Consider the following 16,000-nt stretch of genomic DNA (forward strand, 5'->3'; position numbering starts at 1 on the left):
ATGTTTACAGCCTACTGATAAAACCAGTGTCACCCTCTGTGGATAGTTTCCCCCTTTAGGACCGGTGTGCAGTGGCTGCTCCCACTGACGGGTGTCTGCTGGACCTACAGCTCATTCAAGAAGTTTGTGCCTCAGTGCTGCGGAGTGAAACTCTGGAATTGTATTAGTTTGTCACTTACCATTAAATTAGCAGGTATGCATGTCTTTGCATTGCACTCATACAGTTTATGAATACAGCTAACCAAGCTTACTAGCATTAGCATTAGCATTAACTTAGCACTCCAACCTGTTATCCAAATATTTTCCATTTCTGCCTCAAAAACTTAATTCATTAAAAAAATATGACAGTGCCCAAAATGCTAATGCTGAGGTTTCAAAATGTCATGTCACAAGCAGGTATGCATGTCTTTGCATTGCACTCATACAGTTTATGAATACAGCTAACCAGGCTTACTAGCATTAGCGATAACTTAGCACTCCAACCCAAAATGCTAATGCTGAGGTTTCAAAGTGCAGAGTTAATCTTTTATATACAGTCTATGGTCAAACTCACACTGGAAGTTTTCATTTGTAAATTCCTTCATGTCACTCGTGCTAAAGGAAATGAGAACCTGCTACGTTTTAGTTTGTTGTTTTTTTTCTGGCTCACTGATTAACGGGACCGACTTGGACACTTCTTACTGACAACACAGACATTTGTCCCTTATTGATTGCTGTTGCACTGTCACACCTCAGTTTGCTGCCATTATCAGTTACAAAAGCTCGCAAGTGGCCTTGGCAAAACTGTCCCGTCCTCAGAGCGCAGCTCATTGTTCGTACGTTTGGTACAGCATGTGTGACTGAGCATTTAAAGCTGGAGTGCCAGATGACAGGTTTGAGATGTTCTCTGCTGGTTATGAGCTAGAAACGTCCTTTTCCTCCAGCAAACACAGGCTTTCATGGTGTCTTCAAACAACAGCTGCAGCCTGCCAGGTCTCACACGTGTTCTCTAGTTAGTCAGCGTGTTGTGTAAAATCATTCAGCCGTTAGCTAAAATCTCTCTCTTCATAAAGTTTTAATCACAGGTGAATTTTGTCATCTTCAAAGAAGATGCGGAGGATTGAAAACACCCAAAAAAATAAGCATTCGAAACAATTTTAAAAGAACGTTTTGAATGAAATGCACCAAAGGTAAAACCTGTAGACGGTGCATGATTTACAGCACAACAATCAACATTAATAAATAAATAATTTAATAATAATAAATAATTTACAGAATGTAAAATGATTTTTCTAATTTAATTCACTTTCTTGTTTCTCTGTTTGTAAATTTATTTTTTTTTTTCTGTTTATTTTCAAAAAGCAATAAAAAATTGTTACATTATTTTATTATTGTTATAAAATAATGAAAATTAAATGCAAAATACACATTTTTCACATTTTATAAAGTAGTTATGTCTTTTCTTTTTTTAAATATTACTTTTGGTGGCCTAACATGATATTTACACATTTATGGAGTATTTTATATTTATCAATTTATTTAATTATTAATGTTTCCTTTCCCCAACACCCTCAAACCCCAATTTTATAACCAAATTAATACAAGTTATTGCAAAAAAAAAAAAAAAGCCTCTATAAGAAAAGTTAATTGCACCACATTTTTAAATTTATTAAATGCCTGTTTTTATATTTTCAGGTGCATATGGGTAAATAATTATATGAGATGTTTTTACATTTATTTATTTTTTAGCAGACACAAATCTACTTCTGTGTCGCTTGTTTTGAAATCTTCAAACTGGCAGCAGTCTCATGTGATTGATTTGACTGCTGAGCTTCAATAGTGCAGTAACCAGATTCTCTGTACCTGTTCTTGTGTTAGGCCTCTGTAGCGGATCCCACCATCCCTGGGAGGCCGGATGATGGCACAGCCTGGGGGAAAGGGGAAAAAAAGGAGGAGGAGGAGGCAGAATGAAGGACGATAAGCGCATAGAAAGAAAGCTCTATGTCTCCAGATAATGCAGATATATTACAGCAACATGATATATTATCAGTTTAACTGACGCCTTCCTCGCTGCACAAATTGCAGCGTTTCATTCGGGTCACTTAGCAATCTCTGTGGAGTTACTTCTGTCCATTACTGAATATTGTAAACAGACACACACACACCGATTCCTGCACACAAATTACCTCCAGCTGATGAATTATGTATGGGCACAACGAGAGACGGAAGAGCACAGAGAAGAATCAGAAACAATAGCCGTGCCATTTCTGGATCTGAAAGAGAAGGAGGAGAGAGAGAGGTTTTAAAACGGGAAAGTGTGGCAGGGAAATCAAGAGTTTTGGAAGAAGACGGAAGAGACAAAACAGAAATGGGTTACTGAGGAAATATCCTTACAGTATTAATGCCGCACACTCTGTTCTCAGATGCAGTCATTTTCGCTTCACTGCATCAACCTTTTGGCAAAAAAAAGCTCCCTTTTCAACCTGGCAGATAAGCTGCACGATGAGTCCACTTTTCTCTCTCTCTGCTTCTGTTTGTATTCACCGTGCAGACGGCTCAGGTTCATTTCAAAAGCCCTGTAGACAAGATTTCAGCTCAGGCTTTGATGGCTGACGCTGATATTTTTTTGCAAAGTGGATCCCCATTTCACACCAAAGCAAACTCAGACTTTTCTTCTCTTCCATAGTAGAAAAAATATCCAGAATAGCTCGTATGGCTATAGCTAGTGTGGCTGCAAAAGCTTTCTTTTTGCAAGATGAGTGCTGCGATTTGGTGTGTTGACAGGCTTTTAAGGAACAATGATTCAGCTGAGCAATTCACTACTCCGCTGAAAGCACCGCGACCGTCGACAGTTTGATCACAGATTTGGGTCCATAATGTCAGCAGCGGTTCCTGCAGCCCTCAAACAGAGATAAAGAGTGGGCAACAGAGGTCTGCACACATGCCCTGATTTTATTTTTTCACTTGAGGCAATTCATCAAACTTGGCAGCTCCCTTAGGACCCCAAAAGGGGCTCATACAACTTGATGTTCCCATATGCTGCAATTCTACACCTGTAACCAGAGCTCAATGTGTGAAATCTCTTTACACAAAGTGTGAATTTACTGGTCATAATGCACATCACGAAATGTCAGGTTAACTGACACAGACTTCATGACAACAGACAAAAAAGTATGTTTTTCTTACCAGAAAACAGTGAAAACACCCAGGAGTCCCAAAGCAAAGAGTATTGGCAGGCAGGGGAACACACACACACACACACACACACACACACACACACATACGATATCGATGATAAACACCCTATATATAGCTGTTCATTTGCAGTTTTGAATCATAAATTCCGCTTTATGCGGTTGCCTCACATGAACAAACAAAACTCATCCAAACACTCTCAGGCTTAACATGACAGTACAGAGATAGATCAAGTGTGTGTGTGTGTGTGTGTGTGTGTGTGTGTGTGTGTGTGTGTGTGTGTGGGAATGGGATGGGATGGGTGGAGGGGGATAACAAAGTAAAGCACCACAGTGAGGGAGACAGATGGCGGGGAGGCTTGCCTGTGGAAGGCAGACAAACTCTGCTGGAAACTTCATTAGCATTAACCAGTGTATTTTTAGAGTTCACTGACAAGAAGCATGCAGGAGGTAGACACCGCCACTAGAGCGTGCATATTATAGGTGTGTGTTTGTGTGCGCGCGCGCTCCGGTCCCGTGTGGGAAGCAGGGAGAGAAAGAAGGACAGCTCAGCAGGAGTCATTAATATCAGCGATCACACACCCAGCCGGATAAAAGCAAACTGTGTGAGTGAGCAGCCTAACGGCACACAGCCAGCCGACTCCATCAGCTGAGGCTGTCCTGGCACTGAGCAGACAGAGGGGGAGAGAAGGGGCCTGTCGACTGGCCTCGAGCTGGAAAAGCAATTAAGGCTTCAGCACCACGGACAGCGCCTCCAAAACACAACTACTACATGAAACATCTCACACACCTCAATCCCATCCACTTCCAATGTCACTGCTGCATACACACTGCCTACACTTCCTTGTGCGAGTCTGCTGCCGGAAGCTGCGCTGGATATGGACTGATCCGGCCCATTTCAGCACCACAGTGATGTTGAGAATAGCCCACAGTGGGCTATTTTCAGGCGGTTCCACATGCACACACACTCAGATGCTGCATTCTGTGCATGGCTGAGCATGAACTACAGAGACGTGAGGGTCACAGTAAGGGTGCCACCAACCGTAAGCTGCCGGTAGTTGCTCGTCGGGTGTTGACTAGGGAATCCGTGATGGCCTGTAGAGGAAGGCCGACCATATTAACAAGCCCTCCTATGAAAGGATGTCCAAATATAATGTCATCAGCCTAAAGCGGCTGCGTGTTGCATAAACAGGAGCAGAGCTCGCATTGTGTCTCTAAAAGGCTTTAAAATGTAAATGCAAACAGGCTGGATCAAAACAAATCAGGCCCATCGGAAAAACGAACGCCTCTTGCATTCAAATGTGACAGCTGTCTCGATTCCGTGCACGGGAAATGGAGCGTCTCCTGAATAAATGTGCTCTAACATCGCGACCTACAGCACTAATAGCATGTAGCGCCCTGAAGCAAAGCTGTAGCATGTGTGTACTTACTATTAGTTTCGATGCGCTCAGTGAAGATAAGAGTAAGTCCTCCGGGTGGGACCCGCCAGGGGAAAAGCCCGGTGTCAGATTATTTGGTAGAAATATGCATCTTTGCAACAATTTTTATGGCTCTGTTAATATGGCTATACAGTAAATGTGCAAGCTGCTCCGTGCCTAAACAGAATCTTACAAAAACGAGACGGCTCTCATTCGGATTGTTTCCGTGTGCTGCAGTTACGCATGGCCAAGAGAAGAGATGACAAAAAATCCACAGAGAAAAAAAGTCCCATACATCCACTATATACAAACGCAACCCCACCATAAACGACGAAACAGCGATTCACCACACTCCCCTCCTTTTTTTTCTCTCTCCACCTCTACGATCTTGAGCTAATTCACGACGTCATGATGGAGACGCGCCGTGCGTAACAGCCCCCCTCACGCATTTATCGGATCTTTTTTCTTTCCCTCCTCTCCAAGATGAAACATGCCGACGTCTAAAGCCCCACAACAGCAAAAACATAGCACAATCTTAAGAAGCGGCTTTGGATTTATAAGCTTGCAGATTCAGTCCACGTGGATAATTATATCGACGGCAGGAAGACAAGAGGAGGTGCAGATATGGCGCTGTGGTATTAACGCGGTCTACATTGTTAAGCCTTCCTCTAAAGCTCTTTGGAGCTTAAGTCAACGAGGCAGCAATCAGTCATCCCCACAACACTGGTCATCTATTAAATCAGCCTCTCCCCGTTCTTCCATCTTCTCGCGATCCTGCTTCATATTTATATGTCTGCTGAATAATTGAAGCAAGGCAGGGAAGAAATTCACAAATTCCCATCCCACTGAATTCGGCATGAAAGAACAGAAGGCCGGGCAGCAGGATCTGCTTTTATTGATTACAGGTGTGACAATCCAATCCGACTAACTCACAAATGCGATTCGGAGGGTGAAAAGTAACTGTTAAGACAGCGGTGAAAAGTGAGGTTTTTCAGATAAACTGACAATAATGAGACTTTAAATATGTCTGCGCTATTCAGAACATCTGTACAGCAAAGATTCAACATCTGTACATGTCAGTATTTTCCAGCTTTGTAATAATTACACAAATTTACAAGTCTTTCTTTTCTGACTTCATTGTTTTGCTTCTTTGACAAAAGTACAATCATAAAAGAACCAAAAAAATCATCATCAGAACTCTTTCAATTCTTGTCAAAAATCAGTCAGGCTGTTAAAAATATTTTAAAATCATAAAGCGGGCACTCACTTCATATTTAAATGGTTCCAAACTGAGATTACAACAAACGACTACTCAAGCTAAATTTGTTTGTGTCAAGGCACACCTCAAATTACAACAAGGGCAAAAAATATACACAAATGTAAACAATATCCAAATCATCTGGATCATGACACTCCAGTGTTACAACACCACGTTAAATAAAACAAATAAGGCTGATTGTGTCAGTGTTTGTTTCAGCAAGCGGCGCTCAAAAACCGAAACGATGGAGTGCATGCTGCCTTAAGACTCATTTCAGGGATTTTCAAAAAACGCATTCTCTCGTGCTAAAACGTCCAAAAAACAAAAGCACAACTTGCAGCATGTTACAGGAAATAAACACACGGAACAAGGATTCAAACATGCTTTCACTCTGCATTGACAAAGAAACGTTTTTTACATTCTTCCCTACTCGATGAGGATCTCGGGGGCCCTGCGACCTTCTACCTTGAAGCGATCGCTGATGAGACTCGACTCGACTGGAGAGGAAACAACAGAGGAGGACGAGGGAGAATGTTTTTACCAGTCTCACCGAGTTAGATCAACGATTAGCCTGGGAAAGCAAAAAATGATGCCTTTTTAAATATGTCTGTTCAAACAAGGCTTTTCATCTTTCTTAGCTGCTCCTTCATGCTCAAGGAACAAATTCTACCCAGAATCCTTCAGAGGAGTAAATATACTGAATACTTGTCCTGCAGGGATGTAAGCTCTGTAGATCCTGTAGTGTTCTAACTAGGCTACACTGTTTACTGTGTTCAGCTTTAGAATAATGTGCACGTGCTTATTTACACCCATCGCTGCAGCTTTCCTTCTTTTTCTCTTAATTCCCTGTCTCATACTTTTGTTTGGTACCTTTTTAATGAGGGAAGTTTATCCTAATGTGGATTCCTGTTTTTATTTCTGTTTATTGTTTACAGCAGCTGTTTCTATGACAGCCTCACAAACTGAAGCTTCGGTGGTGCTGCTTGTAGAACTGTTGCTGTCGCTCTTTGGCGCTCGTTTCCACCAGCTTGTCTCTCTTATTGGTCACTCTGGTTTTTTCTTTCTCGCCTTCATCCCCGGTGATGCTCCCCACATCGCTGAGATCGCCGAGGTGCTCGATGGAGTCGTATTTCTCGAGGTCGGAAGCAATGGTCTGCAGGCTGAAGACTGAAAGGGAATCCGAGCCGGCTCGCTCCCTCTCCTTCTCATGCTCCTTCTCTTTGTATCTCTCCAGCAGGTCGATGGATGCGTCCACTCCATCCCTTCCAATGGCGCCGCCACAGGCTCCGCCTTCAGCCTGAACCTTGATGTCAGATTCTGCTCCAACGGGGGGGCTCCGCCCGGCGCAGATAGAAGGGCGTCCTCCCCCCTCGCCTGGGTCCCGCCCTCTCTGAGCGTGGATCTGCTCGCTGATTTGCTCCAAGTTCCGCAGGGCGATGGAATAGCGGGTCTTCACTTTGGCTACTTGCTGCTCCAGCTGCAGCACTTTGGCCTTGTGCTCCTGGAGTCACACAAAGCAACTTTCATCATCAATTTCAACATTGATTTCATGCCAGTAGGAAAATAACCTCCCAGTAACCTCCAGTAAATCCATAAAATACTGAATATATTATAGAACTTTTGCCAAATCAGCAGCTAAAGCTTTCTAAGTGTGGGAAACACTAAACAGAAGGTCTCACTGGGCTCTTTGTGTTTGTGTTACCTCCAGTATGTGGTTGAACTGGGCCTTGAGCTCAAAGTAAGGTTTGGACTTGATGATGACTCTCTTGAGGGACTTCTGCAGCATCTGCACACGCGCCTCGGCCTCCTGACAGGCGTGCGTGACACGCATGTGCTCCCTCTCACTGCGCAGACGCTCTTCTTCGGCTTCGTTCACCTGCGAGAGACACAGGAGACGCACGGCATTAACACAGTAACAGGAAACGGCATTTCTCTTAATGCAAATATGACTGGTTTTATCATAGACTTTGCCTTGATCTTCATTCCCAAACATTTAGCTCACTGTTCATTCATTAGTTCTTATTTTCTTAAAAAAGTAAAGAACTGAAAAGGCTTCTTGTTTAGTTTGTAAATGTCTGTCCACAGAGTTTCAGGCACACTGTGTATTGTTGTCTTTTCTAAATTTCTGGAAACATTTTAATAACACAATAAAACACAATTGAAGACTTTGTACTTTCTGTGTCTGTGCTGCCAAATGAAATAACACTTGATTATTTGTTTAAAAGGCCCTCACACAAACTCAAAGTAGTCAAATACATATTACACTAAAGCATCAGGAAGTTATGGATTTTTAGGATATTCATTTAGACACAAGCTACCAACCATCAAGACCAACTTCAAGGCCTGAACGACTTGGTAGACTTGAGAAATGGAGAAGAAAAATTAAGAACAAGACAAACTTTGGGCCTTGACATCGGTTACCTACAGGTACTCGGCTGATAACTGTCCACTTAGAATCCCTAATTAGAGTAACATCAACCATTCACCTCTGTTTGAACATCAGCAGCAATGGGCCTCCACTAAGCAGCTATTCTGACTCTGACACATTATGGTAGGTGTTTATTGCCACAGACATTAAAAAAAATAAAATAAAAAATAAAATTCTGCCACAGCAAAGATGATTGTAGATGAAATTTTTATCTTATTTTACTCGTGATCCCATAAATGCAGTTTTTTTTATATCCAAAATTTGAGGTTCAATGTTTTTAAATATTCAGCTATATAATCAGATTTCAATTATTTGTTTTTCAGGTCTGTCTACTAGTAGGGCTGCCACGATTAGTCGACTAGTCACGATTACGTCGACTATCAAAATCGTCGACGACTAATTTAATAGTCGACGCGTCGTTTGAAGCTTTGTAAGATCACAAAAGACACAGGAATAAGTAGCAGGATTTACGAGTGTAATAACGGACTGAAGCAGAAGATGGCAGCACTGCATGTACAAGGATGCCAGCTGCCGTTAAACCCCGAAGAAGAAGAAGTAGCTCTGTCCCAGAATTCATAGCGCGGCCCAGCTCAGTTTTCAACAATGGCGGCAGCTAGTTAGTTTTAAAATTACTCTTATTATTCTTTCTGGGTCACAAAATAAACGTTTAACATATTTTCAGGCGAGAATGTAGCTGTGTAAACCTCAAATATCTGCTCAGTTTATCAAGACACCACATATTTTCAAAAGCGCTCCGACGTTTTCGGAGACGTCTGTTAGCCACTAGCTCGATAGCTAGCCGGGGGCTAGGCTAACTAGAGCCGTGAGAACACCGGACTCCCGGTAAATAGTTTTCAAACCCACCGCCGTCTTTCGCTACTCAGGTTAAACATGATATATAAGTGACTTAGATAACTTAAAATGTTATTGTTTGGCTTTTTTTAGTATTTTATTTGTTCCTGAGTAAATCGGTTTGGCTGAGATTAAAGTTATAGTTTTTACACAGCTGAATAAACATCAAGCAGACAGCTGATTATCAGAAGTGGGAGATGCTCGAGAATTTACTCCGGTGTCCTGTTATATTTTAGATAGCAAGGAGTTTATTAAACTTCACGGAAACAATCTGCAAATTTCAATAAAAATTTAATAAACTCTCATCTTGTCTTTATTTTTAGTTAGCACATACCTTGTGGTGCACCTGCTGGTGCAATAAGCTGTACGTTTTACTCCAATGGATGATGATCTGATTAGTCGACTAATCGCAAAAATAATCGGTGACTAGTTGACCATCAAAATAATTGTTTGTGGCAGCCCTATCTACTAGTGTAGTTCTCCGACATAAGCCAAAGCATTTGGTGCAAACAACCTGTGAGGATGAAGATGTAAGTGAATGAAAGTGCCCTAAATGGCGGTTCCTCCAGGGGTCACTTAAGCTCGACTCTAAAAGTGAGTCGGTGCCTATAAGCTCCCATGTTAACATGCACAGTTTTACAGGATCAAAGGGTGTATGCAAGGGTGTAGCTGATTTGTGTCTGCCAGGCCTCATTTCAGCTAACTAGAATCACTAAACTGACCCTTTTCACTGTGTAGCGCCGTTACTGCGTCTTCTTAAGGAACTATATGTTGTTCTGTGCAGTACAGCCAATCCAAGGAGTTTGTACTTTGGTTTTGCTGAGTGAAAATCAAAACCGGTGGCTGATGCTGCCGTGACTTCATCCATCTTTTTATTGTGATATAGATAATTTGAGTAAAGTTATGTTTGCAGGACTACAGCAGCCAGGGTAACAGCCATTATACTAGCTTTCTATTGGCTACCAAGACACAGTGATAACATAATGCGTTTTTAAACAGCTAAAGGCATTCACAGTTTTCCCTAAAGTTGGCGAGATTTTCAGAGCACTCATTTTGCTCTTTTGACTGAAACTACTGTAGCAATGTCAAACTAGTCCAGCTATCAATATAATATCTAGAAGCCAGATCACACTTAGATCTAAACTGTGCTGTAACTGAAAGGAAGAAACAAGTCAAGCATTTACAGAGTTCTTATACATTCTGTGACACTCAAGGGCAAGAAAATCATGTCATCCATGCTGCATGTTACAGCTGAGAGGCCACTGAAGTTCACCAGCTGTCTGTATGTTTTCTGTTGAGTCTGGCAATTGTAACCCAGCAACAGTGAGCTTGTGAGTATATCCAAGGCTGCCAAGAATCACTACCACTTATCTGCACACTTATTTTTCCACAAACAATGCAGACAGCAGAGCAGCGAGCTCACGGAGAAAAATAATGGTGTACGTGTGTGCACGCAACAAACACCGGAGAGCAAAAACCTAACAAGAATAATCAGAGAAAATTCTGACTCTACCCAGATAAACTCAGAAACGACCCATTACTGAACTCTGCAATGTTTGGTAAAACTATAGCAACCTTGTTGAGGTGACAAATAGAAATGAAAGCATTCTGTTTAGCCACGCATCTTAAAACTGCTCCTGCTCTTCTGTTACCTTGGCGGTAGCGTGGTTGAGCATCTCCTGCCAGGTGGGATCCAGGGTGTTCTTGCCATCAGCCAGCAGGCCCTGCTCGGCCACATAGACCATCTCCCTGGCAGCTGTGTGCATGGAAACGGCTCTCTCGTAGCTCAAAGCTGCCTTCTGAGTCTCCTGCTGTGCCTATGGAGAGCAGACGCACCTTTAACAAACTACAGCAGTGGAGTACGACAAGGACACACGCCCCTGTTCTGTTCAATCCAATTACAGTCATCTCTCTGCTGAAATGAGTTTGCATATCATAGTTTTTACATTCAAAACGCTTCTAGGTAAATACAATTACAGGAAAACAATACTGCCTTTCAGTCTGAATGTGTTAGGTAACTTTTAATGCATGAGATGTTGTTCCCTGCATATCTCGAACATGTGATTTCTATGTGAAGGACTGGGGTCAAATTTTCAGCAAAAATCAAAAGAATGTGACGCTTGTTGTAATTCCCAGGTGCTTTGTCTCAGCACCTCTCTTCTGCTCCCAGCGTCAAACAAAAATCTTAGAAATGGAATTCACTAATCATTAACGTCAATGAAAGACCTGCATGTCCAAGGTTGTTGGGTTTTTGGGATCAAATCTGAAACTTTTCTCGCTCTCTTCTGGCTAATGTTAGATAACGCTAGTGTGCCTGCTAACACAGACGAATGACAGGCTGGACCAGGTTGGCTAGTTCATCTAAGAGATAAAATAGATCTTTATTGTTACTGTTACAAGAACAATGAAAAACAGTTTGGCATCTCTCCATTAGAAGTATGTAGATTTTTACGTTAAAATTACTTCACAATCAAAGATAAAACACAGATATATACAGCTGTATACAAGTTATATATCTTGTAAGGTGCAATATAAGGAGCAAGTGATCAGTGAAATTTAAACCTCCAGAGTTAATTTGATAACTTGGGTGATCATTTTTCAAATTACTTCATCAGGCAAATTCAAACTGTTATCAATGTTAAAGTTTCTGCAGGTCTGAGTGTAACAGGGTCCACTTGTGCCCAGGTAATGTAAATTTCAATTTTAGACACTGGCCAGTCGCCAATGAGGATGCAGTTTTACAGTCAGTTCCACCCATCTGTCACATCCAGTTAGAAAAGAAAACAAGATGTCAATGACAAACACCCACAGCTCAATGTTTCATAATCATCACAGAGGCCACTGTCCTGTGTCTGCTAACATCAGATCACACAGTATTAAGGTTAGCCAGCAGTAGATGATTTAATGGCACACGGCAAATATTTAATAAGTAGGGATGGGTACCGGTATCCGGTGCCATCATGGCACCGGTTCTGACATAAACGGTAGTAACCAGACCGAAAAGCAGCGCACATTTCGGTGTTTTATTGTTTCCTGAGCTGTGATACACTTTAGATTCTGGCCAATCATTTTACGTTTCCGAGGATAGTAGGCGGGTCCAGGTACATACGTTCTTTTAGAGCAGAGCTACAGATTAAAAATGCCCAAGGCGAAGCGGTCAAAAGTCTGGCTGTACTTCACAGCAAAAGATGCAAACTCAGCAGCTGCAACAAGTGCTTTAAGCTGATACTGTGATACTGTCAAAGGAGGTAACACCTCAAATCTGATGAAACACCTGGCGACGCATAGCGTTTTTTTAAAAGCCAAGAAATGCGCCGTATTTGATAGCTTGCTGCGAGACCTCACATCGTGCACATCTACTGCGGGTGTGGTGCCTGTTATCGGACCCGGAGTTTGCAACATCCCACAAAAACCCGAAGAGGAGAGTCCTGGCCCCTAGCCCTGCCAGTGTAGCAGAAATGATGAGGATGATGATGCAGCAGCAGCCGTTCTTCTCTGCGTGAGTAGCTTAATGTTGTTCGTGTGTAATTTACGCTGAGTAGGCTAACCACGTTATTACATTAATGCATGTAAGGTGAACTAGCAAACATCATCATAGCTACATGTGGCTGTCTTCTTGTTTGATGGCAGATACTCCCTTCACCCTGGCCAAAAAGGCTAAAATGACCAAAGAAAAAGTGGAAAACAGTTAAACATGAGAGGTTTTTGGACAAAGTTTGTGTTTTTTCCATTGTTTAAGCACTGCTTCCAGCCAAGAGTGATACCATATATGCCCCATAGCTGCAGAAAAGGCTAACATTGTTATCTTTTTACAAAAAAAAAACAGCTGAACATGAGAGGTTTTTGGACCAATTTTGTGTTTTCCATTCTTTAAGCACCGGCACCGTTTCAAAAGTACCGGTTTGGTACTGGTATCGGATAAAACCTAAACGATACCCATCCCTATTAATAAGTGACATTTATTTTCCACAGTAACAACCAACATGTGGGTGGTTAGCCAGCTAGCTGTAACGTAACTACACAGCACGTAGATGACATTGCGAGCTTCATCACATCCAAGTCAGCGTTGTGTGATTATACACAGTCATACAGGCACACAGTGAACACACCGGTGTGTCAGTAGATATGCTCGCTGATGTCACCAATGATGGTTTTCTGAGTTAACGCAGATTTACACTTCAGATTTGTAGATTTAACTGGTTTGCAAAATCGCCCAAAACTAGAGCTCGTGAAGGAACAGAACAAGCACCTTGCATTCAAATTGTGTTTAGACCTAGATGCATTTTACACTGGGGATCAGTGTGTTTCTCCAAAAATAATTTAAAAAAGGAAAAAAACATTTGCACTGAGATTTCCCTTCCCTACTCAGAACTTTTGCATGTTCACAAACTGCAGCTGCAGCACCCGATGTTTGTTTTTCCCTCGCCTCGAGCAGAACACCTGATTCTCACTCCTGAATCCAGATGCTGCAGTAAAAACATGCATGTCTGTAACACATCTTCCATTTGGCACAGAAAACAGATGTAAACCTTGTTGTGTATACCTCTTTGGCAAGGCGCCGAGCTTCATAATATGGTCTCGCTTTTTCAATGCAGCTGCCGAGCTGAGAGCTCTGAGCGTTCAGCTTTCGGGCAGACTCTGTGAGGATCTTCCGGTATCCCGATCTGGCATCCTGGACGATCAATGCATGAAAATGAAAGGATTAGATTTACCTGTAATGCAGCAACTAATTCGATTTCACACAGGAAGTGGGCAGCCGATTCAGTGAGTGTCAAAAAGCAACACTACATCTTCCATTTTAAGAGCTCACGCTTTTCCAGAGTCTGTGCTTTACACATATTGAAAAACAAAATTATCATATTCATTAGCACCTTCGGGGTAGACTAATGAAATATTTAGACACAAACACATTGAGAAGTAATTCCCAGGGTGGCAATAAATGTTTTTTCACATCTATAATGAGTTTGTTTTGTCAACATCAAAGCAATTTTATTTAATCTGACAAAAAAAGCAGGGCAAGTCTTATTAAACTGTCATACATTTCACGCAGACTTGTAACTGATTACAAGTCTGCGTCACCACCAATTAACCTATCAGTTACTATTGTGGGGAGGTTGGAAAACAGTGGGAAACTGACCAAAGTCCAAACATTTAACAAACACAGGAGGACAGAAGAGAAGCCATTTTAAAAAAAAAAAAAAAGAGAGATAATTGACTTTAATAGGAGATTATTTGATAGTTATATTTTACAATGATTGTAATAACTGAATAGCTTTCTATCTATTATGTATTTACACTTACATCCAACTGCAGTTCTAGCTTGTTGATTTCAGCACTGGCTTCATTGAGATGCTCCAGTTCCTCCTGTGGAAAAACACAGTATATGTATCTCACGTATTTATATTGAGAAAGCATTAGCAGTGCTATTTGACTGTGATGGCGATGATTAATAGGTTGGGAGTGTAAGGTGACACACGTCAGAGGTGTGTTACACTGGCGACAGGATAATCACTTCAGATCTGACAGGGATTTGCACAGATTACCGCATTATGAAGACATTATCTTTTAAATAAATAATGAACATGTGCTCATTTGAATACATTGCTACCTTTCTGTCACACTAAATCGAAAGTAATCCCGGATGTACACACCCAGGTGTAGGTAACAGTAATTTAAAAGCGGCTGATTAATATAATAATAGAGCTGAAGGATGTTTAACAGTCAGCAATAGATTTAACAAGAAGTCTGAATTTTGAGGTACCTGGATTCTGGGATCCAACTCCTCTTCATAGGGACTGTGTAATTGCTCTCCGGGGCTTTTCTGTTTGTCACTCTCTCCTTCCTCGCAGGTGTCTCTGAGCGCCATTTCTTGAGTCTTTCCATCGCATTCCGCAGCTTTGACCTCCTCAATACACTCCCTCCATTCCCCTACGTCCGATTCCCCGGAACCGGCGGGGCTCTCTCGCAGGTCGCCTGGCTCCATTCCAGGCAACACTTTTGGGTTAGCAATAGCGTTAGCTAAGGGGTCTTCAACGGCAGGCGGGGTTTGTTGACCTAAAAACCCGGTGCTATGAACAACGACCGAAGGTTATTAAGTAGAGGTAAATTAAAAAATTATTCCAGCGGCCAGGAGTGGTGTTGAATTTGCTATCTGCCATATTAAATCACACTGAAACCCACTAAAGCTAGTCTTGCCTGCACCTAGCATGCTAACAGGCTAGCGCCTAAATGAAAGCGTGACGGCTGCTTTTCTGAACAAACCGCTGCCAGGAGATGAGAAGTAAAAGGGGGGGCTATCAAATTGTACCCCCCGACACACGCCTCTTTCCCTCCATCCTTTACCGGCTCTTCAGTACTTTAGCTAGGCTAGCTAGCTAGCGGTTTCGGCCTCACATCATCATTACAAATGAGGTAAACAGGCGAATAGAAGCGTTACGCACTTAAAGATTTGAGCCAGGGTGGCCACCGTAGTTGCACTACAGCAGTGAATGCTGTTAATTTTATGAAGGTTTGCGACGGCCAGGTGATCTAAGGGCTCTGGAGTTTAATTCAGATATTTTTTGTCATGCAAAAAAACAAGATATATAATAAGCTCATTACAGCAAATTGTCTTGTGCAAATAAATTAGATTACACGTCGGCACAAGATGATGACTGTTTGTACAAGATATGACTTTGTTAATACAAGATAACAAGGCAAAAATAAAAAAGATAATTACTGCTCTGCGCTAAGAACATTTCTGTACAAGACAGTAAGTTGATCATGCAAGACAAGGACTTGCGTGCACACAATAATGACTTGTGAATATAAAATAACTTCTAGGTACGTACTGTGTGAAAGAGCCAGTCCTCAACTCTATTTTGTTGCTATG

General features: G+C 41.9%; 2 protein-coding genes across 4 annotated transcripts in view; both read right to left on the minus strand.

Annotated features, from left to right (window-relative positions):
* Nucleotides 1-5,195, minus strand: part of gabbr1a (gamma-aminobutyric acid (GABA) B receptor, 1a) — a 164,446-nt gene extending 159,251 nt beyond the window's left edge. The window contains exons 1-4 of one of the 3 annotated variants that reach the window (XM_087848517.1): nt 4,604-5,195; nt 4,216-4,268; nt 2,166-2,252; nt 1,843-1,907 (exon numbers count right to left, since the gene is read on the minus strand). In XM_087848517.1, coding sequence (XP_087704643.1) covers nt 1,843-1,907; nt 2,166-2,244 — 144 coding nt within the window. In that variant the 5' untranslated portion in view covers nt 2,245-2,252; nt 4,216-4,268; nt 4,604-5,195. Of the gene's footprint in view, nt 1-1,842; nt 1,908-2,165; nt 2,253-2,373; nt 2,430-4,215; nt 4,269-4,603 lie in introns of those variants that run through there. The other 2 variants (XM_087848516.1, XM_087848518.1) reach the window with 2 other exon arrangements.
* A 273-nt stretch (nt 5,196-5,468) lies between these two features.
* sh3bp5la (SH3-binding domain protein 5-like, a) lies at nt 5,469-15,590 on the minus strand. The gene is made up of 6 exons (XM_006801814.3): nt 14,891-15,590; nt 14,431-14,493; nt 13,673-13,801; nt 10,782-10,946; nt 7,552-7,725; nt 5,469-7,350 (listed from the first exon to the last, which is right to left on the minus strand). The coding sequence occupies exons 1-6, from the start codon at nt 15,110-15,112 to the stop codon at nt 6,805-6,807; spliced, it is 1,299 nt and encodes a 432-aa protein (XP_006801877.1). The 5' UTR covers nt 15,113-15,590; the 3' UTR covers nt 5,469-6,804.
* Nucleotides 15,591-16,000: the final 410 nt, after the last annotated feature.

The sequence above is a fragment of the Neolamprologus brichardi genome, chromosome 11 (assembly GCF_056152115.1).
Source record: "Neolamprologus brichardi isolate AB-2024 chromosome 11, ASM5615211v1, whole genome shotgun sequence".
Classification (NCBI taxonomy): Eukaryota; Metazoa; Chordata; class Actinopteri; order Cichliformes; family Cichlidae; genus Neolamprologus; species Neolamprologus brichardi.